A 27,855-nucleotide genomic window follows, 5' to 3' on the forward strand; every position below is an offset into this window, starting at 1 on the left:
TCCTTCCTAACGTAGACTTCGTTTTCAAGTACGTGTGGGATACGAGCTTCGACCTCAAAGTCATCGATTGGTGTAATCGTCTGCAATTAAATACTATACCGGAAGTTTTTCGGTTTAATTCAGTTTTGGTTCATGTTAGTTTCATAGTTTCTTGAGCTTGCATATGAAACTGATACATTTCTATGTCCGAATCATCGAGCTTGAAATTAATAAAGATTAAAGAGTCGTTTTTCTGTTTTAGTTTTATTTGTTATTTATTAATTCACGTAGACTTCGGTACTTTACGGTTCTTACTGATCGTTTCGTCCACTCAATGAACAGTATACCGGGCTTTGACATTATGCAAGGTTATCACAAGATGATAGGTAAGAAGTGAATGACACTCAATTTATCAAAGACATTTGACTGAGGTACTTATGATAGCAAACCTTGCTGAAGCCGTACGTAGACTTACAAAATTGTCAACATATATAAAAATAGAACTAGCACGACTGAACATTTTAGAATTGGTGGAAAACGTTTCTATCATCTGACTATTCTTGTTGTTTCATTGGGTACTTTAAAGGGACCACTAGCTTTGTTGAAGAGGTTCCTTAACGCCTAGCGTGTCAACAATTGTTAGAAACGGTTTCCACACAAACCAAGCCTGCAGTTAAATCTGTGTGTTTGTTTATGATTATATATTTATAGCCTAATTAATTATGTTAAATTTAATCAATAGTCATTGTAATAATAAATGTATTTAAATTTTCTTGGAGGTTAAAACTGGTATGTATATTTGTAAAAAATTTACATTAAAAATTCTAAATATGATATTTTTTGTAATAAAAAAGGTGTCCGAATAACATTTTTATAAAATGGAGGGAGTAGCATATTTAAACTATGAAATGAGTGAGTTGTTTTCTTCTTCTTCTTAATTTATCTTATTTGCATGCACAGGGTTTTAAACTCTATTTTTCAAATAAATTAATTAGCTTTGACTTTACAGACAAATAATTAGCTTTGACATCTAACAGGCAAATGAACAAAAAAAGTTAATAGCAGCTGACTAGCTGTAAGAACAATTTTATAGCAGCTGAATAACCGTTACCCATTTCTTTCTTTGGTCAACATAACCTATAACTCTACCAAAACTTTTTATTGTATAAAAAACCCCAATATCTCCCTATAAATAACACTAACATCACAATTGAGCTGCCACATTCTCACATTCACTAATTAAGTTTCATATACAATTGATCAAACCATGGCAACAAACGCGTGCAAAACATTTGTAACATTTTGTGTGTTTGTCGTTACATTTTTCTAAGCCGCACTTTCATCTAAGCCCTTCAAAAACAATACTCCTTTCAGCTGCAGTGTTTGACCACACTTTCATCTAACACGTTTGATTTTCGGTTTGGTTTCAATACAAATAATTTTATTTTTATTTTTTCGGTTCTAGAAATATCAGATTTCTCGGTTATTTACAAAATTCAGTTTAGTTCAGTTATTTTGATTTTCGATTTGGTTGGAATAGCAAAGTTAGGAACCGGCTAATATCCAAAAAAATATTTGGATTCAATTTGGTTATGATTTTTCCGATAATGTTGGATAATTTGTTTTAAAGTTAAATATCGAGTAATTTAGGCTGCTTGGATAAAAAAAATTGGGTAATTGATCATATAATTTTAAATATATCAGATGATCAATTACCCACATATATATATAGTTGTTTATGAAATTTAGTTTAATTTTGGTTATTTTTGTTATTTTGGTTTAGTACATTCTTTGGTTCCAGATGCATGTGTCTATCTAAGCCTACTATCATCTATGTTGATAAATTTGTCAGCGTACACAGTGCCGGCCCTGGCAAAAAATCAAGGAAGCATGTGCTTCCGGCCTTTAATTCTATCACAAACATTTCAGCCCAAAAAAATGTTGTAAACCACTTCAGTTCGATTGGATAGAGGTTAGTTAGTTTAAGTAACAGGTGCAAAGTTTAACCAACCGGCCAACACTTTCTATTCTTTTTATTAATGTAACATTTAGTGGCCCAAAAACTTAAATGTTGCTTTTGGCCCACCAAAACTCAGGGCCGCTACTGAGCGTACATACATAGTTTTCCCCCTGGATGATGCAATAGAAAACAGTAAGCACGTTAATTAGACCCGTCAGCTCCAGGGTCAAACTATGTTGCATCCATTAATTTCTTTTGCTATTACTACTTTCTGATTCATGTATGTCAGTCAACAAGGTTATTAGGTTTCTTGCGTCTCAAGCAAATGACTTTTCATTTTCCCAAGATATTGATGTGGGCATCTTTTTGTGAAACCTTTCGAGTTGCATACATAGTAACATAAATGTTACTAAAATAACCGACGTCACCAGAGTTGAAAAGCGTTTCTATCATCTGATATTCCTTTTGTTTCATTGGGTGCTTTAAAGGGACCACTAGCTATTGTTACAAACTGTTTCCACACGAACCAAGCCTGCAATTAATTATGTGTTTGTTTATGCTTATATCCTAATTAATTATGTTTTATATAATAATCTTAATTAATTGTATTTGATTTAATCAATAGTCATTGTAGTATTAAATATATTCAAATTTGATTGAAAGTTAAAACTGGTATTATTGTAAAACGCTTACATTAAAATTCTAACATGAAACTTTTATAATAAAAAGTGTCAAAATATTATTTTTTATAAAACAGAGGGAATATCATATTTAAAATTTTGAGATGAATGCGTTATTTTCTTCTTTTTAATTCGATCTTATTTGCATGCACAGTATCTTAAATTCCATTTTTCTAATAAATTAATTAGCTTTGACTCTAATTAATTTGCATGCAAGAACAATTTAATAGCAGTTGAATAACCGTTACCCTACTATTTTGTAAACCATGTTGATTGCAACTTGCTAAGTAGATCAAAGAACACATCCTTTATAAAAAGTTTTTTTTTATTTGAATAATTTAACATTCTTTCAAAAAGAATAAAATAACTGTTACCTACTTCTTTATTTGGTCAACATTAGTTATAATTATACCAAAATTTCTTCTAGATATTATTTACCAAATAATTTATAAAAAATTTGATTGCATCGTCATTGTATTCATTCTCAATAAAAGCATGACTTACTAATAAATATGACATTTTTAAAAATTAATTATGACATAGATATATACATTTTTGTAATTTTGTATTTAAGATAAGATTTTTGAAATATGCTAATAACTAATTGATTGTAATTAAATTAATATAATCAAATATAACACTAAAATGTAATAATAGAAATATAAAAATATGTAATATACATATCTATTCATTAAGAAAATGTAAATATAGCATAGTCAAAATTAATTATTGTAAATTAATTTTTACTAAATTTAGTCAAATGAAAGTCAAAATAAAAAATAGCGTTACAGAAATAGCAAATTATAATTTTTAATCATAAAAGATATTTTATTCTATAAAATAAACCCAATACCTCCCTATAAATAACACTAACATCACAATTTATCATCCCCATTCTCATACTTACTAAGTTATATATATTCTCTGATAAATATATATCCAAACATCAAACCATGACAACAAATGCATGCAAATTCATTTGCCTCATTTTCCTCTTTGCTTTCGTCTCACAAGGTATAGTTATACAATTTTCGCACATTATTATATATAGCAGATCCAATTCGTTTAAAGCTTACACCGTTTTTAACATAACATCACGTAATGTGTAATTCTATAACTAATTTTCTTTCATAATTCTATTGCCCTTGGAAAATTTAGGATTTGGGTGTCAAGGATCCTTTGAGGATATATATCTGAAACAATCGAAAACCGGAAAAATGATCAAGAACACACCAGAATGGGAAGTGAGAGTGACGAACCCTTGCACCTGCACATGCACTGACATAGTTTTGACATGTGTCGGTTTCAAATCGCTCACACCCATCGACCGTTTGCAGTTATCGATATCCGGTAACGAGTGTAAGATGACCAACAATCTATATGGTCATAGTGACTTTGTTTTCAAATACGTATGGGCCAAGAAGTTAGATATCAAAATGGAGTCGGGCGGAATCGCTTGCTCTTAAATTTTCTGCCCTCAGTTTAATTTGGTATTTGTTCATGATTGTTTTGTTGATGAGCATGTAAAACTGATGATCATTATTATATATATATATATATATAGAGAGAGAGAGACTAATAAAGATGTACACGTTTTATTATTGAGTTTTATGTCATTTTATTAGTCGTATTACTGTTCACATTTTGGTGACCAAACAATTGTAGTGTTTATCGTTTTACTAGGATCAACCCGCGCTACGCGCGGGATATGCTTTACGTGTGTGATATATATAACTATATTTTTGTACATTTTATATTGCGTGTATTTTATAACGTTTACGGGTTTTTAAGAATATTTGGTCGGTCTTCTGGTTGTATGTTAGCATTAATATAGTTAGATGAAGTGTACTTGGTCTTTTGGTTGTATGTTTAGGTCTTGATAACATTTGTATGAATATGTTGGGCTGTTGAGGATTGCATTTAGGATGCGGCATTTCTCATCGCGCAGCATTTCTCATCGGGCAGAAATGTTGTCATTATTATTTGGAATGACTATCAAGGATTTGATTAATATTATTTGTATAAAAATTGTTTGTATAAAATTACATGTAAATGCAAGTTGACAAAAAAAAATACATGTAAATGAATATTATATATATATATATATATATATATCTCGTCATGTTGGGCTTATATGGTCCGTCTAGTTTGACTAATTCATGAATATCAATTGTTTGGATTTTTAAAAGGTTACTTATTTTGTTTTGTATATATATATATATCCTCCTCCATAGTTATTTTGTTTGTTTCTTTTTCTATAAATGTTATAAGTCTACACTGAATTTGCCGTGGTTCTTTATTACACTGGAAATGCAGTTTAAAGATGTTAAAATTGGGGAGTGATTCTTAGTTAGGTTGTGATTATGTTAGAAAGAGAAGTTGAGAATCATTACTATGGTATGTTTTTAAGTGGAACCATAGGTGATGGTTAGAAAACACTCTGTATGAATGCAGTTTAGCAATGAAAATATGAATGTCAGAAAGGGTCGGTTGTATACTATTTTTACAATAGATATACAATCATTTGTCTAAGAAGTACTCATCGCCTTAGTGGAGTTTTGAATGTACTTTTGCAGGCCATAGTTGTTTATGAACTTTCCGTGATTATCACCCAAAGTTTGTGTTATGGGAAACATTATTTGTTCTAACAACTGAATAAAAATATTGGTTCTACCACATTGAACATTGCATTTGTAATACACGTACCCTTTATTGTACAGTTTTCTGATCAGTATTGTGGTGGGGTGGGCCTAGATAGTTGTGACGTAACTATGACTGCTTTTCCTCAGTTTTTGTAAGTGTAGGAATTGGAAGTAGACACATATCAGCGGTTAATGGTATTTTCATACAAATGAAGAATACATGTATTGTGCAGTTTACCTTGTCATAGTTTGGGCAAGCATGACCGAGACGTGGAGTTTTTCAGAGACTGTCTTTCTCATTTGTGTATCAGTATTGAGAATATCGGAGGGTGAGAAGTTAGCCTTTTCCGGCAGGTATTTGCTTAACTATCTCTTGAGAAAGGAGAGATTATGTGCACTGCCAATGTTGGATATGGTTGCTGGGAACTTGTACATATAATTCTAAGTAGGCTCAGAGCTGTGGTATTTGTTCAGATAACCAGATTGAGTGCCTATTAGGTTTCAAGATAATGTCAGTTCTCTTTCAATGAATGACATTAAAAGGCGTTCATTTGGTAATGAAGCTGTGTATAATGTTTATGTAGGTGGGAACACCTATTGGCTTCGAAAGAGACTGCAGTTTTATATATATTATTAACTCGTCTATTTATGAATTGTAAAAAAAATATTTCATGTCATTCAATCTCATAGTTAATTTTTTGCATTTTTTTAAAGAAAGAATATATCCTTTCTGGTAGCAGATTGAGCTGACTGTAGAAGCTTGCAGCAGTTTTAATTGGGTAACAAACTTAGTTTTTTTTTGTTAGTAAAATAACCAAATTTAGCGACTACGCTAATAAAAACGGTGGTGGAATAAAGTGAAGCAAGATTTTATTGTATGAATAATCTGCACACATAATATATGAAATCAAGGATTGCAAGTAAAGAGTAGGATTCTAATCTTTCTAACTTGGTCGGTTAAGTATTGTGAGCCTTTTTGAGCAAACACTCAAATGCTAAAACAAGTAGCTCCTCAACAGAGCTCCCACCGCAAGGAGGCAGAACATGTGCAGTGGTTGTCTCCAATGGATGTGCTTGTTGCAGCGGATCATAATCACTTGCGGCTGAGTTTTCGCTTCCAGATATCTTGATTCTGTGAGAACACTTGCAAGATACACATGAGTTGTTCATAACTTGAGGAGAAATCTTTTCATCAAGCATGAGCACACTCATAAGATCCCCTTTTTCTACATAATATGTGCCTCCTAGAACAAACAGCAAGAGACACAATCAAAGGAAGTTTGCAGTTTTGTCAATGTATTTATGTTGATTGTAAATAACACATATTTGATCTTACCATTCCCCGCAAGGTTCAGAACAAATCAAATGTTTCAACAAATCAGATAAATGTATTTGTAAGACATTGTAGTGACAAATATATACATACATATATTTAGAGAGAGAGAGAGATGAAGGTTACCTCTTCAAGCATCGATAAAGAATAAAAAAAAACTTCTGTTGACTCCTGCATTTATAAAGAGATTTATAAGGCTTGATAAAAATTAAAATTTTATACTATCACAAAGTTCTGAATCCCAACAGCATAAAAATTAGATTGATGTGCTCTGCATAGAAAGTAATAGTTTGGCCTTTCATGACCGAAGTATAAGTAATGGGTGTCAAAGAAAAGAGAACTTACATGTGTAGCATCAGGTCCTTTCTCAGATCCGTCAAGATGAAGTGCCTTTTCTTGCCTTATTCTCAGTCTAGCAGCTTCTCTCTCTCTGCAGCTTGACGCTCTGTCATGGATCTCTTACTCTCTTCTTCTTATTCTTCTATGTGATTCCTCTGTTTCAGCAGTCTCCCTCTTTAAACGATTCACTCTTCATGTTTCTGTTTCTCCCTAATGCCTTTTTGGAGTAATGCTTGATAGAAGTTTCGAAGTCATTGTATGCAACATTATCCATCTCTTTCTCCTTCAAAGCTTTCTGCTTCCTCTCCTTCTGTTTTTCAAACACCGGTTCCAGTTCTGTTTATTTTCTACCTCAGGCTCTTTCACAACCATCTTATCCTCCGGAGCCGCAGCTTTATCATCCTCCTGAGTCATAACATTGCACATAATATGAAGAGCTTAGAAGTTTCGTTTACATGTGTGTACACACATATATAAACGTTTTTAGAAACAGAACAAATGTGGATTTCCAAACATACAATTGATAGACATAACATCTTAGGTACAAAAAAAAACAGAAAAAAAAATCCAGACACAGGAAACATTTTTCTCGTTTGGACATGAGACACTCATAATGTTGTTAGCAGTTTCATCACCATCAGGAATACAATCTCTCTAGATACCATCAGCCTTAAAGCATAGCCTAAAGCCATCTAATCTCACTCTCTGTCAAATTTTGCTCTCTAACTATCATCCATTATCTTAAAGCATAACATGTCCAAAAGTCTATAATTTGTAAAAAACATTCAAAACTATCATCTACTATCTAAAGCATTACCTGCCAAAAGTATATAACTTTTAAAAAAACATTCAAAAGCTTACATTTTGATTCACATGCCCTGTTAAAGTTTCAAGACGTAGTAGTCAGCCGGAGAGAGACGTGAAGGTCCTAAACTATCACCAACAGGAGCACCACTAACACCAGCGAAATTATGCATCTGAGAGTTCTCATTTTGCTGAGATATGGTCCCTTGGTTTGAACCTGTTCTGATGAGCCTCCGCCACTACAGCAGCATCAGCCCTCTCCGCCGCCTGTTGTGAACGTGAGGTCAACACATCGTAACAGCTTCTTTGTAGCTTGTGAAATCCCCATCTGCTTCAAAACTATCCGCTTGCAGATCTTGAGTGGGCTATGAATAACGCCAATACACACCTTAGGTTGGAGCCGCCGCCGCTGCTCATGAAAGGGGATGAGTTTCAGTTCAGATTGTTTACTAACGGGGAAGAGATTTACCCGTGCGTAACTGAGTTAGCTGATATTATAGGGAAAGAGTTGGTAGAGAACACATGGCCTAGAGACGAAGAGCATCACCAACGCAGCTGGAACCAAAGAATTGAAAATTTACTGGTTTGTTTAGATGGAATGAGGAGATATTTCTCAGAGTAGGAAAGCTTACCTTTCTATAATCGCAATTCCATCGCTTTGCATGAGTAAGCTCGGATTCAAGACAGATTTAAGAAGGACTTTAGGAGGACGAACCGGTAGAGATTGTTATGAAGAAGATGAAACAACTCTCAGAACTCTGGTTCCGTCTCGATATCAATGGCGGAGACAAAAAAAAATGAAAACCCTAATAGGAAAACGATGCGTGATGCAGCGTTTACAGTTAATCTCTGCTGGGCTGGTTGAATGAAGCAAACTTAAGGCCCGGATCGAAACAACGCTCACGTAACACAAACTTAAATGAAACGCTGCGGATTTGATTTCTCTGCTAGTGTCACGTCCAGAAACACTGATTTGATGACATGGCAAGAGGAGAAGAGAATAGAGTTCTTCTTTATGTTATAAGATTTCTCTAAGCCACACTTTCATCTAGGCCGTTAAAAAAAACAATACTCGTTGCAACTGCATTATTCGATCACACTTTCATGATCATCTAACTATCTAAGAAATGATCAACATACGTAGTTTAATTTCTCCATGAATGACAGTACAAATAAAGACAGTAACCACGTAATGAGCAAGGAGATAAAACACCTTCCGCTACTTTAAATGTCATAAATGGAATTGAAGATGTGTTGACCAACTTTCGTTTGATCATTTAATATAAGTGTGTTTCAAAAAAAAAAGGAATTGAAGATGTGTTGACCAGCCATGAGCCATTTACCAGCAGTCAACAAGTAATTAATATACATTGCCAACGGGTCTAAAAATACTCCATTCGTTTCAAAGTACAAAGATTAAGAAATTTATTTTTTAAAAGAAAATAATATTAATAATATAAAAATTTAAATCAAGTTAACCAATATTCATGCAGTAACATATTATTAGTCAATCAATTTCAACAAAATTAAAATTATCTTAAAAAAATATTAATTTTATATTATCAAACATCAAATTTTCTATTAGATACTCAATCGGTTTCAAAATAGTTATTGTTTTAGAGTTTTGCACACAAATTAAGAAACTAGTTAAATACTCAAATTTATCCTTGTTTAACCATTATAATTGCAGAACATTTATTGTTTATCTTAGTTTGATTAGAGGTAAAATAGAGAAATTAATAGAAAATTACATTGAAATCATAAAACGACACTTACTTTTTAACAAAAATTTTATGTTACAACGACAATTAATTTGAAACGGAAAGAGTATTTTATATTACAGAATCGATGGAGTATATTTAGTTACAAGATTGTCGTTTATTTTATATTACAGAATCGATGGAGTATAATATAATATCGTTCCAATAAAAAGTTTATAGATTCTAATGAATTCAAGAATTGTAACTCTATTAGTTATTAATTACGGAAGCAAGAGACTTAACGTTAACATTAAACGCAATGGCTATATAAATTTGACCGATTCGTTTCTCATTCTCCATCTCTTAAAAACAAAAATCACAATGGCGTTTGCTCATAAGTATTGTGTTATGTTTCTACTTCTATCTATCGTTACTCAAGGTAATGTAATAGAATCTTTAAAGGCTTTTTGCATATATCTCAGAAATTTCATGCGTTTAGTGCATATATGTATTCTTAATATCCAGTCATCATCATGGGACAATATCTCCATTTTTTTTCATATACATATAGAGTTACAAAACTGATAAAAAAAAGGACAAATAACCCACACAGGACACTGCCGCTGCCGTTCCACCGACCTCCAGATCGGCGGGGTGAGGACCGGGAGATATATTGCCGGACAACCGGAGTGGAAAGTGACGGTGGTCAACACGTGTAACTGTCCTCAGAAACAGGTGATTCTCACATGCGAAGGGTTTGCTCCTGTGAATCCTGTCAAGCCATGGCTACTTCGCCCACAAGGAAAAGCGTGTCTTCTGATTAATGGAGAAGTTATGCCAGCTGGAGGCACAGTTGAGTTCGCTTATGCCGGCGAGCCTTACATCTTCAGACCCGTCAGCTCCAGGGTCAAAATAAGTTGCATGAGTTAATAATTTCTTTTGCTATTACAACTTTCTGATTCATGTCGGTGAACAAGGTTACTAAGTTTCTAGCGTCTCAAGAAATATGACTTTTGTTTTTGCCAAGATATTGATGTGCCCATCCTTATTTGTAAAACTTGAGTTACATACAGAAGAGGTTAAACATTCACAGAGAAACAAAGTATTATATCATTTCCTCTGCAATTCCTCATCTTCATCTCTGCTTGACTTGCGAATGCGATCATTGTGTGTCTCATGGTGACAGCACGTTGCTCTTTTTGGTTTTTGCTCTTAAAAGTGACAGACGTCACCAGAGCTGTTGGGTCTAAAAACCAAATCAGAGAAAAAAATACTTATTGGGCCAACAGAAGCATAGGCCTTCTTATAAAAGCCCATATGTTATAATAACCAAATTGGTTTCAGTTTTCAAACGTAGCATTATACAAATTCTTAGTCAACGTTAATGGTAGAATTAAATCGTCAAAATACAAATCTTAGTCATCTCTTCCGCTCTTAAATTATAGGCTTATAGCTTTAAAATTGGAAACCTTCTGTTCTGGATTCAAATTTACATAACCATAGTAAGCAAACGAAACAAATAAAAATACTAATAATTGATACAGCAAGCTAAGCACATTAGCTAATCTAAATTCTTTTTAAATAGATTAAAGTTGGGAAAAAAAACTTTTCCACATTTCCAGCAAAACACAACGAAGACTTCCCTTCTGGTCGGTCCCAAAGACCATGCCGTCCAGCAAACGCACAACGAAGACTTTCCACTGGTCCCATTACCATTTCCTCCGTCCCTTATGATAATAAACTACAACAAACAAATCGTGTATATTTATTTATTTATTTATTAAAAAACACTATTTTATTGGGTGGATTAGGGTTCACTCCATCTCTCTCGTGTCGTGTCTTCTCTTTGTTTGAATTATCAACATTTGTTTCATTAAACGCTTCTCCTCCTTACAACAAGTCAACACCTTTTCGAATCCTCTCTGTTTGATTCCTTAATGGGAAAGCCAACGGCTAAGAAGACGCCAAAAGATGCTCCCGGCGGCGGCGGCGCCAAGTCAGGTAAAACCAACCACCGCTCTGCTTCAAGAGCCTTCGACGAAGACATGGAGATATTCATAAACCGAGCAGCCGAGCTCAAAGAAGAAGGCAACAAACTCTTCCAAAAGCGCGACAACGAAGGAGCGATGCTGTGTTACGACAAAGCCGTGAAGCTTCTCCCCAAAGACCACATCGATGTAGCGTATCTCCGAACCAGCATGGCCTCTTGCTATATGCAGATGGGGTTAGGCGAGTACCCTAACGCGATTAGCGAATGCAATTCGGCTCTCGAGGCTTCTCCTAGGTACAGCAAGGCCTTGCTGAGACGCGCTCGTTGCTACGAGGCGTTGAATAAGTTGGACTACGCGTTTAGGGATGCTAGGATTGTGCTGAACATGGAGCCTGAGAACGTGAATGCGAATGAGGTTTTTGATAGGGTGAAGAAGGCGTTGGTTGATAAAGGTGTCGATGTGGAGGAGATGGAGCAGAGCTTTGTGGATGTGATGCCTCTTGGCACAGCTCGTTTGAAGAAGGTTGTGAAGAAGAGTAAGAAGAAGAAGAAAGAAGATGAAGTTAAAGGGAATAGAGCTGTTGTTGAGAGTCCAAAGGCTATCATAGCTGAGACAAAGGAGGAGAAGAAGAAAACTACTTTCAAGAAACAGAAAAAGAAGAGTGGTAATAAGGGAGGAGATGAGAAGGTTGTTGTAATGGACAAAGAGGTCATTGCCTCTGAGATTGTCGAAGGAGGGAAAGAAGAGACGACGGTTACTAGGACGGTTAAGTTGGTTCACGGAGATGATATAAGGTGGGCGCAGTTACCGTTGGATTCTAGTATTAGACTTGTGAGAGACGTAATCAAGGATCGGTTTCCTGCTCTAAAAGGGTTCTTGATTAAGTATAAGGACACAGAAGGTGATTTGGTTACTATCACCACATCAGATGAGCTGAAGCTCGCTGCTTCTAATCATGATAAGCTTGCTTCCCTTAGATTATACATAGCAGAAGCTAGCCCTGACCAAGAACCAAGTTATGATGGTGCTGAGAAGGATGTGAAGAGAGTGAGCAGCGTTGCGGATAGTGGAAGTGTTGGAGAGTCTTCGTGCTTTGAGAACTGGATCTTTCAGTTTGCGCAGCTCTTCAAGAACCATGTGGGGTTTGATTCCGACTCTTACTTGGACCTACATGACCTTGGGATGAAGCTCTACACTGAAGCGATGGAAGACGCTGTAACCGGCGAAGAAGCGCAAGTGCTCTTTGAGATAGCAGCTGATAAGTTCCAAGAAATGGCTGCGCTAGCTATGTTCAACTGGGGGAACGTCCACATGTCTAAAGCCAGGAAGCAAGTCTCTTTCCCCGAAGATGCTTCGAGGGAAGCTGTGATAGAAGCGGTTGAGGCTGCGTTTGTGTGGACGAGAAACGAGTACAACAAAGCTGCTAAGAGATATGAAGAAGCGGTTAAGATTAAACCTGATTTCTACGAAGCTCTTATCGCGCTTGGACAAGAGCAGTTTGAACAAGCAAAGCTTTTGTGGTACCATGCGCTCAAAGGGAAGGTGGACATAGAGAGTGAGGTTTCTCAGGAGGTTCTTATGCTTTACAACAAAGCTGAGGATAGCATGGAGAGAGGGATGCAGATTTGGGAAGAGATGGAAGAGCGTCGTCTTAACGGTATCTCCAAGCTGGATATGCAGAGAGCGCTTCTGCATAAGATGCAGCTGGATGGATGGTGTAGAGAAGGTGCAGATGAAGAGACGGTGGAGCAGACGGCTAATATGAGTTCACAGATTAATCTCTTGTGGGGCTCCATCTTATATGAACGGTCTATAGTGGAGTATAAGCTGGGGCTAACGACTTGGGAGGAGTGTTTAGAAGTTGCAGTTGAGAAGTTTGAACTAGCTGGAGCTTCTGCTACTGATATAGCTGTTATGGTGAAGAATCATTGTTCAAGCGAGAGTGCACTTGAAGGTAAATAAGAGTAGTAAACTTTGAAGAAGTCACAACCAATTGTTTTTCTGATATCTTGCTTTTGTAATAACGGCAGGTATGGGGTTCAAGATTGATGAGATAGTACAGGCGTGGAATGAGATGTATGATGCTAAAAGATGGCAGATGGGTGTGCCATCTTTCCGGCTAGAACCGATGTTCCGGAGAAGAGCGCCAAAACTGCATGATATCTTGGAAAATGTATTTTCTGAGTCTGCTTGAGGAAATGTTTTTCTCATATGTATCAGTAGGTAAGTAAGTAGTGACTCATATCCGGTTCACATCGTCTTTATGTTCCGTCTCTGTAGTAATCTTAGGTTGTTGGTTTCTCATGAGTTGAATGCTATTGATAAACCATTCTTGTTATGGAGCATGAACTAGGGAATAGTAGGTAGATTCATTGCCGTTGATTGGTTACACATTTGTCTCAAAGATTTATCCAGTCTTGATTAGTTGGTTTGTCCTTATTATTTGTGAAGCTGTCTGTGTTTTTTATCTGGATGTTGTTTGATGGAAAGCTGATCTTATGAATGTTTTCAACAATGTATTGTAGGCACTTTGTTTGTTTGGGAGTAGTGTTCTCCCTTTTGATTTTTTTGTGTGGTGGATATCGATCTCCACGGGATATACTCTTGGCTTCTGCGGTATTCATATGTGGTGGCTGAGAATGATTGGGATCCAGTCAAGAGAAGAAGGTTATAAATGGTGATAACTCTCTTCTCTTCAGATTTGATACAACATATTGGTTGTTTGTTATGTTTGGTTCCATACCATAGCTGTGTAATCATTCTTGTTCACTGTTGATTGGATTAGTGTCTTTAAATTGGTGATTGTTGTATGAATGTTTGTACCTTTACTTCAGGTTTATTTTTATTTTTTTGGTCAAATACTTCAGATTGTGCTATCTTCAGAAGAAAAAGAATAATGGATATTTCAGATTTGCCAGATGTATTTTTTGGTGTTGGAATAATGGATAACCGCACACTTGTGTTGTCGCTACAATATATAAATGGCAATGAATATATAACTAATTAGGCTCGGATTACAATTTAAAAGGAAGGTTCATAGGTCCAACAACTGTACAAAGATTTATTCAGACTTCTTTCTTACACAATGCGACAACGTGGAGTAAAATCAAATCTCTGGGCTCACTCGTATGAACCCAAGAGACGCACAAAAACAAGAGTCTTCGAGTTTCATCGGTGAGCCCCAAAGAGAAGCGTCTCTCTCTTCTTTGTTTTTACGGAGAGGAACACTTGTTAGAACCGTTCCATCCATCTGAGAAATACTGGCACAGTCCCTTGGCTATTGGCTGTGAGATATCCTTCTCTCTTCTATGTAGAACCCGCAGAAACTCTTCCACACTCAAATTCCCATCTCTATTCGAATCAAACACATGAAACGCAATCTCTATCACGTTGTCTGACAGTGATACTCCACATACCTGTTCAATTTATCGCACAAGTTCAATAAAACGCAAAAACTAAGCTCTGTTTAGACGGAACCATTAGATGTTGAGGAAGTCACCTGAGAGGCGGCTCTTTTGAAATCTTTCATTGTAAGTAAACCATTAGCTTTGCCATAAGCGAAAAGCGCTAGAGAGAATGGCCCAAGTTTACTGCGTAGCTCAGCAAACTGTTTGAATTCCTTTAACGAGATACGGACGTCCTGGAGATGCGCGTGTTCGCTCAGATCCTCCACTCGATCAAGCAGCTTGCCCAAATGGCTTGCATCAGCCGCAGCCACCATCGACAACGCAAAATCTTTGGCTGATATAGTTCCTCTTCGTTTATAGTCATAATGTGCAAACTCCAACCTCAGCATCTATATATCAAGATAAAGGTCTTCATCAGTTAAACAACAATGTTGATCCATCAGTCTACTATCTTAAGCTGCCTATCTCTTCAAAACCTTTGTGTACAATACATGAGGCTATCACAAGACCTTCTTTCTTACTTGGCATATATAATAACAGGGATTAACTTATTGAGAACAAACAAGGTTCAGAGTGTAACAAGAGAGATGGAGAATCAAAGTATTAAGAGTTACTTACTTCTTCAGTCAGGTCTTTCAAAAACTGGGTGAATTTATCGTGTCTAAGTTTGTCACTGCCATCTTTCCCAAAGAAGTATTCAACCAAGCCACCATCCTCGACAGAGCCAGACATATTTAACCCAGCTCGAAGGCCATCTCTGTGGCCAATGCCTTGTCTATGCTGAGATCTCATCAGACTCATCACTGTCTTAAACTCTTCCTTGTCAATCTCGCTATAAAACAAAAAATCTTTAATCAGAAGCAGCACAATGAAAGAAAAGCTACAAAGGATAGGAAGCACTGACCAGAGTTGTTTAACATGACTCAGAGCGTAAACTCATAAAGAGACTTCCAAAGATCCCCACACAATATGGAGCAGGAAAAAAGTGAAAGTTACCAAAAGTACGATTGAACTATTTACAAATTAGAAAGACTACTCACCCGTTGTTGTCGGTATCAAACATTTTGAAAGCTACTGCGAAGCTTGATTCAGGAATGCTGAGTAACGTCACAAAGAAGATATACCTGTTCCCAAACAACCAAATAAATTCCAATCCCAAAACGATAGCAAATGAATGGTTTTTGGTTATGTTAAGCAAAACTCACTCTTTGAATGAGATAAGGCCATCGTTGTCGACGTCAAAGAGCATGAAGAACTCGGAAGGAGAGCATCTAAGCTCACCGGGGTTCCTCTCCCCAGTCAAATATCCTTCTCTCACGAGATGAGATTCTGATGGAGGAAACACCGGCACAATCGCTCTCATCAAATCAGCCGGTTTCATCAGCAATTCTCCTTTAGACGTTCGCACAGATGCAAAGTACTCGAAAACCTAATTATCATTTACAACAAAACCTAATCAAAATCGTGTTTGTTTCTATCGCCTAAACATAGAAAGCTTTAACGCACCTTTTCAGGAGGACTCTGTAATCTCAAACGCTTCTCGTAATTGAAGAAGATCTTCCTTCTATACGCATCTGCTTTTTCAAGAACCGAATTAATTAACTGAGAAATTCAAAAAACGGAATCAATGAGTTAGAAGCGTCGCTGACCTCCGAAGATGAATCGGGAGCTGTAACCAGGCAATGCCAATTTCGGGATGAACGATCTCGATCTCGATCTCGGTTTCAGATCGCCGTCAGAGACGGAGGTCGATGATGAATCAGCTAACGAGAATAAATTAATTCCACCGAACAAACCAGAAGTCGAGTCAGAATCGGAGGACCAGTATAGAAACCCTAAGCCGGAGCCAGCTGCAATCCCGGAGATCCATTTAGCGAGAGAGCCGCCAGGGACGGCGCGATTCGACGGAGCGGGGGAGGGGGAAGAAGATTCCGGGAAGGAAGATGCGAGTCCATGGATCTTCCTGAGTCGTTGGATGAGAGGGAGAGATCGGGAAACGGACGGTAGAGATGAGAGTGCTTTGGAGTGAGATAAGGCGGGCATGATGATTATCTGTTTTTTTTTGTTTTTTTTCAGATCCAGCGAATAGGATTCGTAGCGCTCTTGAGACTTCCCATAAAGACTATATTTATAGATTCCAAGACTCGAAAACGCGTTTGTTTTTTAAGTTTGGGTCTGCTATGCAATAACCTACGTCGTTTTGTAGATTGTCAGAATCCTTTCTAAATTTAGATCTTTTAATTTTTTTAGATTTCTCAAATTTTAGAAAACCATAAACTAAAAATGCTTAATAAGCCTCAGTACAATTTTGTATCAAAAAACTCCTCATGAGACAACATAACAAGTTATAATCTTCCTCTACAGTGTAGATACTACAAAAACTTGAAACTGATAAAAAAAATTGTTTGCTTAACAGTAATACTATGTTCTATCTCTAGAAACCAGCAGCATGAGTAGCAATACTATGTTCTATCCCCTAGAAACCGGCATGAGCGAACAGGTTGCGAGTCATTGCTTTATGAGTCATCGCTCTCAACGGTTGTGCTTCTTTATGGTGGGGAACCGATCTCCCCACCGAGAGTATCCTGTTTCATAATCATCATAATGTTACAATCAGAGGAAAGTGAAAACTAATGCTTCTTCTAATCAGTAAACAATGAAGCATTGGATAAAAAGTGATCTGAAATGGGAAGGATATAGAAACCAAACCTGCTGCTATGATCTCGAGAAGATCGGCGGTATCTGACGTACCCTGCAACGATAGTGGTTATGCATCATCAGTCATCTAAGAATCATAAAATGAGAGATTTAACAAGAGACTACATCGAGTACAGGACACATCACATACCTGGCCAGATGAGGGTAAGCTTCTTGCAATGATCCGGCCCAGACGATCCAAGGAGCTACCATCGAAACCAGGTTGCTTGAGCAGCGCATCCTCTGATGTGAAATCAAAGACCAGGGAACAGATGCTCGCAGCCATCATCACTACGGATGCATCCTTAGTGCCATCTGTAACACAAAGGAAGAAGGAAATTCACAAGTTAGAAATATTTAGAAACACTCGTATCATCAACATGCTTAAGCAAAACATAAACAATGAAGCTTTTGATCTAAAGATTAGAACTACCTGCCCAATACACCAAGGCTTTTAGTAGCCCGGTACATGTAGACATTTCTGGTGAAAATCTGATTTGCTCCCTCTGTTTTCAACATTTACAAGTGTAATTATCATCTGAATAAGTTATGTGGAAAAATGTAATCAGGTCTTATCTTAGGGAGAAGAGAGTACCTTCAAAAGGATGTTCATGACTGTATCACAAGCCAAGAAGATACTTCCATTGTCCTCACCATTCTGACCATCGGACTGGATCAGTTTTACCAGGCATTCCACAACCTGTATCGAAGAAATATTAGAGAATTCCATATGAGATTATATACAATAGAATCTCACTCTGAAACATATTTAGGTCAAGCAGGCAGAAAGATAATGGATTTCATCAAGCACAATGTCAAGTGTCAACTAGCATCGGTGTAAGAAAAATTATAAATCGAAGTTACTCACCGCTACATAGCCTCCTGAAGAAGCCAAGAGTCTACATCCTTCATCCTTCATTGTTATTTGGCAAAGCATTGGGAGCAAGAAGCAAGTCGACAAAAAGGGCCTGTCCAAACAAAAATTGTCAGACCAAGTTGTCTTGAGAGGCATAAGTTAACAGCGTTGTAATAGAGAGTTTTAGGGCCGATCAAACCTGGACTCCTCTTCGCCCTCAACTGAAAGCATATAATCCAGAAGATCTTGGATCTGCTCTTTGCATGCGTCAGGAGTTTCAGCGAGATAGCTGTTGAAACACACAAAAAAAACTTCAGTGAATGCTAACGTGATGGAGATTGTTCTTCCATTAAGAGTACTCAAATTTCAATAAAGCAGCAAATAACGATCACATGAGCAGAAAACTTACCAATCTAGAATGGAAATTATTTGACAGAAAAAGAGAGATTTAACGACTGTTTATATGTACCTTCCAATCACTCGCACAGATGCAAGAAGATCATTTCCTCTCTTCTTTCCATGTTCCTGTATGAAACAGAACTACCATTACAACAATTTCTACACACAGAAAGACAGAGACAAGGAGTTCCATGTTATCAGATATATACCTTTGCATCTTTCAGATACTCGAGCACCACTTTTACTGTCTCGTCAAGCGTCTTAATCACCTTGAGGAAAACGGCTTCATCACTTAGAGTACCTAGCAAAATCAATATGTAAATTCCAGAACTTTAATACAGGAAAATGGCTGACACGCATTATGTCAACTGACGAGCCAATATTTTTCAGAAATAACAGCGAAAAGATAGAAGGACGTTCAGAAAATAATGTCTTTGAACATATACATAAAATAACGGAAAGGTTTATAGAAAAGGGGTCGTACAGGACAGATTAATAGATATGAAACATTTATAAGACAGGATCATATGCAGTACCTTCATTTTCACCAACAGTTGATATATACTTTATGATCTTTTCTACCAAAGAAAAGGCGATAGCCAGATAACGCTGCTTCAAGAGATGTTCTTCAACAGTTGAACTAGGAGCTTCATATTTCATGTATGCGAGCTCGTTTGATAAAACAGAAATCTCAACATGTGATGACTCTAAGACCAGCAGAAGACACCTACAAAAAGAAATCGGAATGATAGTTATTTGGCTGAAAAATGTAGGTCAAGTGTGTATCCTTATGCTTACCTATCAGCTGGAAGATAATCCTCAACACTGGGTAGTTTTACTCGACCGATAAGCCACTTCTCACCCAGAATTGACATCATACTTTCAGCCAGAATCAATGCGTGAAGCTTTTCCGAAGGTGCTGCACATTTAAACAAGACATGTTTCTTAAGTATCTTGAAAACTTCAATAACATAAATGATATAAGCAAGCATATCAATGACATGTGCGGCAAAGTGACAATTTTTTAGCAATTGGCGTCATTTTCTTTCATATGAGACAACAAGAGAGGATATATATCAAAAAGTTAATAGGAAAAATGAAGGGCTGACAAGAAAAAAATGGCATAAATAGGTATGCCCTTTTTAGAGACTTAATCAAACTGCTAAAAGATCTCTTTTAACTCACCAACACGATTCTGCAGAATTGACACAACACCTGTGCGCATGTGGTCTGCCCAATTGTTGTCTGGCATGGAACGAAGAGGTTCATGAAGAAGTGCCTACACATAAGAAATTCTGTGAGAAACATATAAACAGGTTTGGACGTAAAAAGAGATAAAGATGTAGAGCTTCTACAATAGAAACGTGCTATGAATATGAAAAAGCAATAAGAAAATGAAGCCATAGTCATCAGGATGCAAGTTGTATCATCCAAGCAAAAGAATGTAACAATTTGGTATCTCAATTTTAATGGAAAGAAAAACTCAAAGTTAAGAAGCCATGAAATTACTACACCATGCTAGTAACTACAGCCCAAAACATAGCACCGTTCAATTACAGCTAACTTTCCACAGAAGGTAAAGGAGTGAAAACTTACAGAATAGTCAGAACAGAATATTGCAGACAGTAGGTGGAGTGCTTCAAACTTTAGGGCATTGTGCAAGACCGCAAACTGTCGCGCAACAGCAGCAACCTGAAAAGCAAATAACATGACGTTTGGACTCCAACTTGAGAACAGGAGCTTTAGTAATTATTTAAAAAAAAACAAAAGAAAAATAATCAAGTAGACTCACCACCAAGGACAGTTCAAAGAAGCGTTCAATATTCATGATCTCGCTGGAAAGCTTAGTAACCAAAAGCTGCAGAATCTTTATAGCAACCTCCATAGCATGTGAGCCTGGATAACATTCGACACATAAGCTTTCAGGGGGAAACTATTCTCGAATCCATCTACCCTCAACACATGGCATGTTTTCTTATATATGATCAATCCCCCAACAGGAATTCACTGCTAATTCAAAGAGCATTCACTAATTTCTAATGTCCATTATATAAACCGAGAAACAATGTAAGGGAATAACGAAATTACCATCAGGTAGATCAGACATCTGGGGAGCTATCACTCTCAAGCCTCCTGAGTTGACCAAAGCCATGACACCAGCTTCACAAGCCGTGGACACCAAATACAGAAGCTCATAGCATTCTTCGAGAATGTTTGTAGCAGGTCTGAAAATTCCAAAAGCCAATGTTTTAACTTTAAAGAAAGTGAGAAAGACACAGAAGCAAAACTACATGGAAAAATCATAGAATAAAGAATCTAACATACCGTTTCGACATGATTTCGAGAATAAGAGGAATTCGAGAGACCATATCTACTGAAGAAGCAATCTCCGGAACACGGCAGAAGGCAGCAATAACTGTGACTGACAGCCGCAGATACACATCGCGATTTTCACCTCCATCGCCACTACCTGCAATCAAAAACTCTCAAAAATTCAACTTCAGAGAGCAGAGCAACAAACCTTCGTATAGATCTACATATTACTCTTTCTACAAATTGCTCTACACTGAGGGAAACTAGAGAAAGCAAGTCGAGATTCTGTTTTACCTGTGCGGAGAAGGCGATCGAGAAAGTGAGTACCGACGGCTTCGTAAACCTTCTTGAGGGAGACTAGATCATCGTTCTTGCAGAATTTGGTGAGGAGAAGTAGACCGGCGAGCCTCTGCTCGTCCCTCTCCCCTTTCAACAGCTTAAGGCAATCGTCAAGCGACGGAGATCGTTCCTCCTGTGTTTCCGCCATAATCGCCGAGCTCTATAATAATACAAAGCTCGTTTACTCTTTCGCGTTTCAAATCGCCGAAATCTAGAAATCCAATAGCTTAATGCGATCAAAGAGCTACTGAAAAAAAGCAAACGGGAGAAACTAGGGTTTAGGGTTTATCGCGTTACCTGCGAACGAGAGAATCAACGACGACGGAGTTTCTAGAAGACAAGGAGAAGGCAAGGCGCTGGACCAAATCCAATTTTTAATTTCTCGTTCCTAAACCGCCTCGGATATCTGGAACTTGCTTATATATATATACCCTTGACAACACGTGTCATTTGTTACTTTTTTTTTATGTCGGGCTACTAAAAAGTAAAAACTGTTTAATCTCTTTCACGATATAGAGAAAATATTTTTATTCAAAAAGTATTATTGAATTTAGATAATTAAATACAGTTCAACAAGTTGACCAAAAAAAAAAATACAGTTCAACAAATCATATAAATTTTTATGAATATAACTGATTATACAATATCAGATAAATATTAAGTTGCATAAAAATTCAAATTAACATTTAGAAAAAAAACACTGTGTATCAGTATCAGTGTATCACTAACAAACGTTATTGTTTACTCTTTACGACTCTTATCACAAACGTTGCCGTTATGTAACAAGCGTCGTCCTTCGAGCAAATACACAGCTGAAGTTGCCGAAAGCTGATTGCATTTACAGAAAACTATGTTTTTGCTATTGTGATGAATAGTGTTTGATACTAATGAACCATAGCAATTTACAAACAAAAGAACCCACACCCAGCCAAGCGTTCAATACAAGACGCCATAAACAGATAACTTCCAAGAACTACTTTATATACACATATAAACATAGATTTCAAGCCGATACAAACAGGAGTACAGCTCCACAATCCGGTTTTTATAAGCAAACCGGTAACACCTATACATCTTGCAACCATGTCGGTTCCCTTGAATTCACGTGGCAAGCATCATCCTCTGGTCAGCCACGAATGTCACCTACGACTTCCCGGTCCTGAGTTTGGTCAGAGAGAATATACATTGACCGGTTTTGATGAAATTGAACAAGAGAAAAACTATGTTATGGTTGTTTTACCGTTTACGTTTGTTCTTGAAGGGAGTAGATGATGTGGAAGAGTTGCTGTTCCAGTTTCTTTTCCTCTGGTTGATAAACCAATTGTTAATCTGCTTCAGCTGCAAACCGGTTTCTTGAACCAGTTTTGCCTTATCTTCCTCCTACAATTCAAAACCAAAGCAAGAATCAAAAACCGCCTTTGAGAATGTTGTAACAAAGTTTCTTGGCTGAGGCTTTTACAGTTGGGTATGGCCATTTGGCGTGAGTTCGCCACCACTCTTTGAGTACAGAAGTCGTATCTCCAGGTAACTTTCCCGCCCTTCTCTTCCTCATTATCTCTTCTCTTATGTCCACAATCTTCTCTTTGAAACCCTATAGAAGAAAAAAAAAAACAAGCACACATGATAACACAATGTCATTTTTAGTTTGGTTTGATGTAACATGGCAATTTGATTAAGCAAATTACCTGTTTAAGCTCATGCTTCAGTTCCTTCTTCACACGTTCCAGCAAGGATCTCTCGCGCTCCGTTGGAACAAGAGGACCGAATCCCATCATGCAATCGGAACCGTCCATGCTTCCATCAAACATGTTCACCTCGCTCTCTACTTGATTATCATCTTCATCATCCGACATTGTCTTGCCATTATTTTCACTTGGTGAAACTCCTACAACCACACACAATACAAAATCATAAAGACACCCCTAAAGAGAGAAGAAAAAAATTGATTTCGGATTGAGACACACTTACCCGTTATGGATTGCAGTGACTGCTCAATCTCCCAACAAGCTGTAATAGCTTCCATTGCATGCACACAAACGTGGTGTTGGAGTTGCTCTTTAAACGAACATAAGAGAACAACATAATGTGACTGCATCATCATTAAAAAAAAGAAGTAAGATTCTGACCCATAAGGCATACAAATAGAACCATACAAAGCAGATTATGTTTTCTTTATAGTGGACAACAAAAAACTCAGAGGGAAGCAGACGAACAACAAGCCATCAAGAAAGAAGCTTTATCCAACAAGTACAACTTATTCTAGTCAAAGAAAGTTCATAATTCGAATCATTTATAGCCAAAAAGGAGCAAAGATCAAAATCCAATTCAAGACTCAAGAAGAAGTTTGGCTAATGTGAAATCCCCACTAATGTTGAATATCGCTCAAAGTGTAAAGCTTTCGTATTTTGCATGAACTGAATAAAAAGAGAACACATTACTACTGCTAAGAAGACAATCTCCAGAGAAGAGTACACTCTAAAACTTAAAAAAAAAAAATATCTGAAACTTCCAAAGAAGCAAACTTTATGAAAGAAGACAAACACAACCATTGAATCAAAGTTGATTAATGTCGAACTCAACGAGCACGAGTTACTTCTTGTACAAAATTGAAATTAAATTATCCAAATTACCATGAAATGATCAAGCTCCTTGTTATCCATAACCACACCAAGAGTGGAGTACTTAGCGGCGACGGCGTTCAACTCGCCGAGCTGCGCATCGATCCTCGGAATCTGGTCAACGGGAGTCGCGACCCTAAGGCAAGCCACGTGAGCCGCCAGGAGCTGCTCGAACATCGGATGCCTCACAATCGCCGCCTTGCAGCTCGCGCTCTTCCAATCCTCGCCTCCTCCGTCGGCGTTGACTCCGTCTATGACTTCAGAGGGGGCTTCCCCGGTGTTTTGGATCTCGGAGGAGTCGAAGGAGAGCCACCGTCGGTTCGTAGCGGCGGCAGCGGAGGAGCTGTCTCCGCCGCGATTCGGAGGCGCGAAATCGGAGTCCGCCGTGGCTGCGGCGGGAGGGAGGTTGAGGAAGGTGGCGGTGAGGAGGGACGGTGTTTCGGAGAAGTGAGGCTGAGGGTGTTGGTGGGATTGATCGGAGAAGTGTCGGAGAGGAAGGTCTTCTTGCGGAGGAAGGAGGTGGGAGCTGGTAAACGACATTGTTTTCCTGCGTTTTGGGGATCGGAGAAAAGACTTCTCTCTCTTTCCCTTAGTAGTGTGTTAACTTATTATTCCTCAAGACCAAGTGTGTCTTAATTAACCATGGATATTTGACCCTCAAAAAGTAAGAAAATTAACCATGGATATTAAACTGCAAATAACTTTTTAATAATTTTATTTTCTCGTGCACAAAAAAATAATATTTTTTTCTTTTGGATATTTTGGTTTGGTTTCAACAACTTTTTAGAATAAGTATTTTTATCTTTAATGAACTCATGTAGGTTTCTAATAAAAATATATTTTCCTCAATTTAGGTACATTAGTAAATTTTAATACAGATTAATTTTGGTGTACATGTATGTCATAAAATGAGTAAAGTATAATTACCATCAAAACCACTAAAAGATATCTAAAATTTTTAAAACTCTTGACAATAATAATAATTTGGATCCACACGAAAGACTGATGATTTGGCATTATTTGAAATTTTGTATACATAGACACGCCGACAAACCACCAATAACATTACACCTCACAAGTTCAAAATAAATAAAAAATTGAAAAATTTAATATAGAGTATAGTCGTGGCTCATGAGATAATTAGATCTCTCGTCTTGGGTTAGTTGAGCGGAAATTCGGGTTTGAATGTCAAGTTAGTAATAAGATATGGAGATTAGTTAAATTAAAAGGACAGGTTTGAAAATATTAAAGTCTATTAGTTGTGATTAACACAATTTCCAACATAGCTTTAACTACAACGAATCGGGTACAAAAGAGAGAGAAAATTAAAGAACCTACTAATTTCCACCACCTTCTAAAAAACCAAGTAACGAGCGTTTACAAGGAAGGAAACAGAAAACAATGAATGATGTGGGAGACAGGACAATAAAAACCTCTTCTTACATTCATTAAGTCTCTCTGACTCCTTTCTTGATTGTAGTAAATCACATCGAGATCGAAGCTGCCACTTAGCTAGTTCCATACAATATCTCGTCCTCTGTTGGTACCATGTTCAAATCAGGGAGGAAGAAGAAGCTGTCCTTATTTTCCGAGCTAGCGGTTTCGTTGCCCTCTGCTCTGCAAGATTTTGATTCTCCTTGAGGCTTAGGAGTCAGATCAACCAGAGTTTCATTCTTGACACGGCCTGAGTTCAAGTCAAGCTGAAACGAGATAACAGAAGAATAAGATTTTCATTCAGTTGAGACCAGCACAAAAAGAGAGAGTATAAAAATGTTTTACCTTAATCCTCTTCAACCTTTGGTTCCTTACGTTTTGTACGTCGAACGTTTCTCGCATACTTGCAATCTCCTGTTAGACGAGAGGCCGTTTATTGTTAACAACACGATAGAAATGAGTGAGAGATCATAACATGATAACAAAAGCTCAGAACAGAGAATATGTACCTTTTCAAGGTCTGTTCTCTCCTTCAGCTTCAAGTTCTCTTGGTACTTAAGCTCAGAAGATGACTGTTCAAGTATTAAAAACAAAACATCAGCTCTGTAACAGTACTATGAGATTCACGAATTGGGATTTTTATCCAAATATACCTTCTTCTTTATCTTCAATCTCTTGGAGAAAGAACTGGTGATTTCATTTGTGGGAAAAGCCTGCAAAAACAAAACAAAACAAAAAACGCATTTGATTAGCTCCGACAAAACAAGTAAATGCTGACGAGTAAACGACAACTGGTTTTTAGATCTATTACTTCTTTTATAATATCTTATTTAACATAAGTGTAAAGTCTCTTTCCCCACAATAGAAATTCCAAACAAAAATATTCAGAGAATAAAAATGTAAAAAAATCTATCCTTTATGAAACACAAAAACAATTCCAAGAATATTATTAGAAGGGATGGACGAAGAAGTAATCACGTGTAAATGGGGACATTTTAATCGTCATCACCATCACGTGATCTCCGACAAGATTCACTTGTCTCTCCAACCTTTCACCCAAAACGCTACCGTTTTATTCTTCCTCAAAAACGTGTCCACAGTTAACGCGCTCGTTTGACCAATGAGCTGCACTACTACCCCATTATCTAAAGCTACTTTTATTATTCCTCGACACAAATAAAATTTGACCGGTTCCAAATAATCACCCCTGAACCGGCCAATTATCATACGCCCCACACGGCTATATCTTACTTGCATCCCCGGTTCAAACCGGAGAGTTACGCTAATCAAGAAGACGATTAACCGTCAAACCGCTAGATTTTTTTTTCAAGGAACTTCCTCTTAAGCTTGTGGTAGAATATTTAAAATTACAAAAAAACAACATCGAAATAAAAAGTGAGGAAAAAGAATAAAAGGAAAAGAAAAAAAGCTAAATGAGCTTTGACTTTTTTGGAAATGGAAGAATGCGTTTAACCTAAAGGTAAAGAGAAAGCAAAGTGGCTTCGCCGTGATCGCCGAGAGAGGTCAGAAGTAAATTAAAAAAAAAAAAAATCAAGAGCTAAGGCTCGAGAGAGATGGCGTCATCATAGACTAATCACCGTTAGAAGATTAGTAGGAAAAAAAAAGATGACACAGAGACGAAAGATCTTAACAGTTGAACACGTGGCGGAAAAGCGAAATCCGATTTAACAGATCGGAAAATAAAAACCGGCGAGATTAAAGAAGAAAGGAGATAGAGAGAAGAGGTACCTTAGATCCGGATCCTGTAGATGTGGAGCAGCTCGCTTGGAGACTGGTGTCCTCGAATCCATCAGCCGAGGGAGACGCAGATCCGCCGCCGCTCCACGAGAGCGGCGTCTTCGGACTGCCTCTAGCGGAATCAACATCCTTCTTCAACGAAACGACGCCGTTAACACCAAATCTTGACGACCGAGACCGCCGTTGACGGGCTCCCCACCGCAACGGAGGAAGGTTCGTCGATGGATCTTCCGAAACCACCGTCCCAGCATGCTTCAGCCGGATAAGAAGCTCCACGACCATCTCGTCGTCTGTCATCGCCGTCGTCACCCACTCATCCTTGACCAGCGTCTTAGCCGCAGCCGATGTAACTTTCTTCATCGACGCTAACTGATCAAATCTACAGCTCCCGGAGGAAAAGGGAATCAGATACAATATAGAAGGAGCGAGAGAGGAGAATGAAAGAGAAGTTACAGAAGAGAGAGAGAATGAGGAAGAAAGACAGAGGGAAGTTTGATATATCGATATTGAGGAGAGGCTATCTAACATTATTCCTCTTTTTATATTTCCTTGTTTCATTTTCATTTATGTTTTGATTTATTTTCCATTTTGGAATTATTTTAATCA

General features: G+C 37.4%; 7 protein-coding genes and 1 long non-coding RNA gene across 13 annotated transcripts; 3 read left to right on the top strand and 5 right to left on the bottom strand.

The window, feature by feature from the left end:
* Positions 1-3,319: 3,319 nt before the first annotated feature.
* Positions 3,320-4,178, top strand: LOC125609236. The gene is made up of 2 exons (XM_048780403.1): positions 3,320-3,633; positions 3,778-4,178. The coding sequence occupies exons 1-2, from the start codon at positions 3,573-3,575 to the stop codon at positions 4,083-4,085; spliced, it is 369 nt and encodes a 122-aa protein (XP_048636360.1). The 5' UTR covers positions 3,320-3,572; the 3' UTR covers positions 4,086-4,178.
* Positions 4,179-6,114: 1,936 nt separating this feature from the next.
* Positions 6,115-8,611, bottom strand: LOC111206482. 4 transcript variants are annotated; one of them, XR_007339650.1, is made up of 6 exons: positions 8,370-8,608; positions 8,218-8,292; positions 7,795-8,146; positions 6,940-7,338; positions 6,721-6,765; positions 6,115-6,505 (listed from the first exon to the last, which is right to left on the bottom strand). It is a non-coding gene; the product is annotated as an uncharacterized LOC111206482 (long non-coding RNA). The 4 variants fall into 4 exon arrangements; XR_007339649.1 differs by having other exon boundaries at positions 8,207-8,292; XR_007339651.1 differs by having other exon boundaries at positions 6,598-6,765; positions 7,795-8,292; positions 8,370-8,611.
* Positions 8,612-9,377: 766 nt separating this feature from the next.
* LOC106371346 lies at positions 9,378-10,465 on the top strand. The gene is made up of 2 exons (XM_013811410.3): positions 9,378-9,876; positions 10,051-10,465. Exons 1-2 carry the CDS (start codon positions 9,684-9,686, stop codon positions 10,365-10,367), a joined length of 510 nt encoding a protein of 169 aa, XP_013666864.2. The 5' UTR covers positions 9,378-9,683; the 3' UTR covers positions 10,368-10,465.
* A 735-nt stretch (positions 10,466-11,200) lies between these two features.
* LOC125609237 (protein PHOX4-like) lies at positions 11,201-14,351 on the top strand. The gene is made up of 3 exons (XM_048780405.1): positions 11,201-13,382; positions 13,459-13,651; positions 13,954-14,351. The coding sequence occupies exons 1-2, from the start codon at positions 11,375-11,377 to the stop codon at positions 13,620-13,622; spliced, it is 2,172 nt and encodes a 723-aa protein (XP_048636362.1). The 5' UTR covers positions 11,201-11,374; the 3' UTR covers positions 13,623-13,651; positions 13,954-14,351.
* A 71-nt stretch (positions 14,352-14,422) lies between these two features.
* Positions 14,423-16,946, bottom strand: LOC125575008 (calcium uptake protein, mitochondrial-like). Of its 2 annotated transcripts, none has more exons than XM_048780413.1 (7): positions 16,485-16,946; positions 16,342-16,409; positions 16,041-16,264; positions 15,876-15,959; positions 15,454-15,667; positions 14,928-15,224; positions 14,423-14,731 (listed from the first exon to the last, which is right to left on the bottom strand). In XM_048780413.1, the coding sequence occupies exons 1-7, from the start codon at positions 16,876-16,878 to the stop codon at positions 14,660-14,662; spliced, it is 1,353 nt and encodes a 450-aa protein (XP_048636370.1). In that variant the 5' UTR covers positions 16,879-16,946; the 3' UTR covers positions 14,423-14,659. The 2 variants fall into 2 exon arrangements, with proteins under 2 accessions (XP_048636370.1, XP_048636368.1); XM_048780411.1 differs by having other exon boundaries at positions 14,423-14,844; positions 16,485-16,945.
* A 149-nt stretch (positions 16,947-17,095) lies between these two features.
* LOC106371454 (neurochondrin) lies at positions 17,096-21,869 on the bottom strand. Of its 2 annotated transcripts, none has more exons than XM_013811559.3 (18): positions 21,737-21,869; positions 21,395-21,650; positions 21,113-21,257; positions 20,876-21,012; positions 20,580-20,683; positions 20,384-20,479; positions 19,973-20,066; positions 19,586-19,706; positions 19,324-19,514; positions 18,997-19,088; positions 18,858-18,913; positions 18,588-18,677; positions 18,401-18,500; positions 18,128-18,232; positions 17,966-18,038; positions 17,684-17,847; positions 17,545-17,587; positions 17,096-17,420 (listed from the first exon to the last, which is right to left on the bottom strand). In XM_013811559.3, the coding sequence occupies exons 2-18, from the start codon at positions 21,585-21,587 to the stop codon at positions 17,368-17,370; spliced, it is 1,857 nt and encodes a 618-aa protein (XP_013667013.2). In that variant the 5' UTR covers positions 21,588-21,650; positions 21,737-21,869; the 3' UTR covers positions 17,096-17,367. The 2 variants fall into 2 exon arrangements, with proteins under 2 accessions (XP_013667013.2, XP_013667083.2); XM_013811629.3 differs by having other exon boundaries at positions 21,395-21,599; positions 21,737-21,856.
* Positions 21,870-22,276: 407 nt separating this feature from the next.
* Positions 22,277-24,686, bottom strand: LOC106371604 (homeobox protein knotted-1-like 5). Its single transcript, XM_013811713.3, has 6 exons — positions 24,070-24,686; positions 23,408-23,528; positions 23,125-23,324; positions 22,899-23,030; positions 22,680-22,819; positions 22,277-22,598 (listed from the first exon to the last, which is right to left on the bottom strand). Exons 1-6 carry the CDS (start codon positions 24,595-24,597, stop codon positions 22,583-22,585), a joined length of 1,137 nt encoding a protein of 378 aa, XP_013667167.2. The 5' UTR covers positions 24,598-24,686; the 3' UTR covers positions 22,277-22,582.
* A 606-nt stretch (positions 24,687-25,292) lies between these two features.
* LOC125609240 lies at positions 25,293-27,783 on the bottom strand. The gene is made up of 5 exons (XM_048780415.1): positions 27,241-27,783; positions 26,145-26,204; positions 26,001-26,063; positions 25,837-25,905; positions 25,293-25,757 (listed from the first exon to the last, which is right to left on the bottom strand). Exons 1-5 carry the CDS (start codon positions 27,775-27,777, stop codon positions 25,566-25,568), a joined length of 921 nt encoding a protein of 306 aa, XP_048636372.1. The 5' UTR covers positions 27,778-27,783; the 3' UTR covers positions 25,293-25,565.
* Positions 27,784-27,855: the final 72 nt, after the last annotated feature.

Source organism: Brassica napus, chromosome A1 (genome assembly GCF_020379485.1).
Source record: "Brassica napus cultivar Da-Ae chromosome A1, Da-Ae, whole genome shotgun sequence".
In the NCBI taxonomy this organism is placed as follows: domain Eukaryota; kingdom Viridiplantae; phylum Streptophyta; class Magnoliopsida; order Brassicales; family Brassicaceae; genus Brassica; species Brassica napus.

What these genes read in the sequence shown, in the direction of transcription:
- LOC125609236 (XM_048780403.1), top strand. Translation starts at nt 3,573, where the DNA reads ATGACAACAAATGCATGCAAATTCATTTGCCTCATTTTCCTCTTTGCT. An exon ending in CTTTGCTTTCGTCTCACAAG is followed by an intron (nt 3,634 to 3,777) that starts GTATAGTTATAC and finishes TGGAAAATTTAG; the next exon opens with GATTTGGGTGTCAAGGATCC.
- LOC125609240 (XM_048780415.1), bottom strand. Translation starts at nt 27,777, where the DNA reads ATGTTAGATAGCCTCTCCTCAATATCGATATATCAAACTTCCCTCTGT. An exon ending in GATTGAAGATAAAGAAGAAG is followed by an intron (nt 26,064 to 26,144) that starts GTATATTTGGAT and finishes ATACTTGAACAG; the next exon opens with TCATCTTCTGAGCTTAAGTA. An exon ending in AAAGGTTGAAGAGGATTAAG is followed by an intron (nt 25,758 to 25,836) that starts GTAAAACATTTT and finishes ATCTCGTTTCAG; the next exon opens with CTTGACTTGAACTCAGGCCG.
- LOC106371346 (XM_013811410.3), top strand. Translation starts at nt 9,684, where the DNA reads ATGAATTCAAGAATTGTAACTCTATTAGTTATTAATTACGGAAGCAAG. An exon ending in TCTATCTATCGTTACTCAAG is followed by an intron (nt 9,877 to 10,050) that starts GTAATGTAATAG and finishes TAACCCACACAG; the next exon opens with GACACTGCCGCTGCCGTTCC.
- LOC125575008 (XM_048780411.1), bottom strand. Translation starts at nt 16,878, where the DNA reads ATGCCCGCCTTATCTCACTCCAAAGCACTCTCATCTCTACCGTCCGTT. An exon ending in CTCCCGATTCATCTTCGGAG is followed by an intron (nt 16,410 to 16,484) that starts GTCAGCGACGCT and finishes TTGAAAAAGCAG; the next exon opens with ATGCGTATAGAAGGAAGATC. An exon ending in GGCCTTATCTCATTCAAAGA is followed by an intron (nt 15,960 to 16,040) that starts GTGAGTTTTGCT and finishes GTTTGGGAACAG; the next exon opens with GTATATCTTCTTTGTGACGT.
- LOC106371604 (XM_013811713.3), bottom strand. Translation starts at nt 24,597, where the DNA reads ATGTCGTTTACCAGCTCCCACCTCCTTCCTCCGCAAGAAGACCTTCCT. An exon ending in TGAAGCATGAGCTTAAACAG is followed by an intron (nt 23,031 to 23,124) that starts GTAATTTGCTTA and finishes TTTCTTCTATAG; the next exon opens with GGTTTCAAAGAGAAGATTGT. An exon ending in CCAAATGGCCATACCCAACT is followed by an intron (nt 22,820 to 22,898) that starts GTAAAAGCCTCA and finishes TTTGAATTGTAG; the next exon opens with GAGGAAGATAAGGCAAAACT.
- LOC106371454 (XM_013811559.3), bottom strand. Translation starts at nt 21,587, where the DNA reads ATGGCGGAAACACAGGAGGAACGATCTCCGTCGCTTGACGATTGCCTT. An exon ending in TCTTTGAACTGTCCTTGGTG is followed by an intron (nt 20,480 to 20,579) that starts GTGAGTCTACTT and finishes TTTGCTTTTCAG; the next exon opens with GTTGCTGCTGTTGCGCGACA. An exon ending in AATTCTGCAGAATCGTGTTG is followed by an intron (nt 19,707 to 19,972) that starts GTGAGTTAAAAG and finishes TTAAATGTGCAG; the next exon opens with CACCTTCGGAAAAGCTTCAC.
- LOC125609237 (XM_048780405.1), top strand. Translation starts at nt 11,375, where the DNA reads ATGGGAAAGCCAACGGCTAAGAAGACGCCAAAAGATGCTCCCGGCGGC. An exon ending in AAGCGAGAGTGCACTTGAAG is followed by an intron (nt 13,383 to 13,458) that starts GTAAATAAGAGT and finishes TAATAACGGCAG; the next exon opens with GTATGGGGTTCAAGATTGAT.